Below are 1,337 nucleotides of genomic sequence, written 5' to 3' on the forward strand. Positions count from 1 at the left end.
CCCCAGCCTCTGAACTCAGCGACCCTCCAGCCTGCTGACCCTCGGTCACCTGGGTGACACTTCTGCCCCTGACATAGAGAGTGAGGCTGGAGAATGGGGCGCTGAAGTTCCTCTGGACCCCCGTCCCAGCCTGGAGCTGGAGCAGCCCACAGCCCAGGCCGACATGGCCAACCCCGTGCAGCCTCAGTTTCCTCCAGCGCAGGAGCCGGGCTCCACCTCACCTTTAGACCTGCCGGAGATGGAAAAGCTCCTGACGAAGGTAGAGGACAAGGAGGACAAGACCCTGAGTCTGTCTAAGTCCCTCTCCGGGGCTCTGGATCTGGAGAAGAATGGCCACAGCCTGCCTTTCAAGGTGATCTCCGAGGGGCGCCTGGAGGCCCCACCCACTCGGTCGCCCTCCCGGGCCAGCTCGAGGCGGGCATCCTCCATCGCCACCACCTCCTACGCCCAGGACCAGGAAGTCCCCAAAGACTACCTCATCCTTGCCATCACCTCTTGCTTCTGCCCGGTCTGGCCCCTCAACCTCATCCCACTCATCTTTTCCATCATGGTAAGTGCTGCTCTTTGTTCCGGGGCGGGGGCTGGCCCCCCGGGGTCGGCAGGCATTGGAAACGCCTCCCGGGGTGTAGGCTAGACAGCTGGGGACCTGGGGGTCCTACGTCTCCTGGAGAGGGGGCCAGGGCCAGAGTTTCTGTCTCCCTCCCTGCCCCCACCTCTGCCTCTGCTTCTGGGCATCTCAGCTTGTGCTACGCCCACCCCTGCCAGGGAGAAGGGCTCAGGGAGCCCCCTGGAGTGAAATCCCATTGGCAGGATAGCCACAATGGGGGGCTTGTCCCACTGTCATCCCTGAGGGGGGCTGTGTTCCAGCAGAGGTTGCAGCCAGCGGGGGGCCCACGACCCTGAGTTCCCAGGAAGGGAGCCAGACCTCCCCGGTCTCCTGGGCACTCCACCAGCCTTTGCTAGCTTTGGTTTCCAAGAACCAGTACTGGCTTCCCTGCTGGGCCCAGAGGGCTCCCGGGCCAGCTCTCCGAGGGCACAAGGGGAGGGGAGCTTGCAGGCAGGAGAGATTCTCAATGGAGCCCCCGGCCCTCAGCGTTTGCACCAATGTTGGCATCTGTCTTCAGGGCAGGGGAGGCCTGGGCCGCCAGTGAAACATTCGAGAGTCAGAGGGCACAGCCCTGGCCGAGGAGGGGCATTGTGGGCTCACCATTACTTCCAGAGGGTTCAAGTAAATTGTCTTAGATCGGCCCCAAACCACACCACTTGGGTAGAGTTACTTATTTAAGATCCTGTAGAAAATGTTGGTATGTGCTGACAAGCGACTCTTGAGGCTGGGA

General features: G+C 62.1%; 1 protein-coding gene across 1 annotated transcript; it reads left to right on the forward strand.

Annotated features, from left to right (window-relative positions):
* Positions 1 to 7: 7 nt before the first annotated feature.
* Positions 8 to 634, forward strand: TRARG1 (trafficking regulator of GLUT4 (SLC2A4) 1). The gene has a single exon (XM_006160941.3). It carries the CDS (start codon positions 164 to 166, stop codon positions 632 to 634), a length of 471 nt encoding a protein of 156 aa, XP_006161003.1. The 5' UTR covers positions 8 to 163.
* Positions 635 to 1,337: the final 703 nt, after the last annotated feature.

Source organism: Tupaia chinensis, unplaced genomic scaffold (genome assembly GCF_000334495.1).
Source record: "Tupaia chinensis unplaced genomic scaffold, TupChi_1.0 Scaffold135098_1, whole genome shotgun sequence".
Taxonomy (NCBI): domain Eukaryota; kingdom Metazoa; phylum Chordata; class Mammalia; order Scandentia; family Tupaiidae; genus Tupaia; species Tupaia belangeri.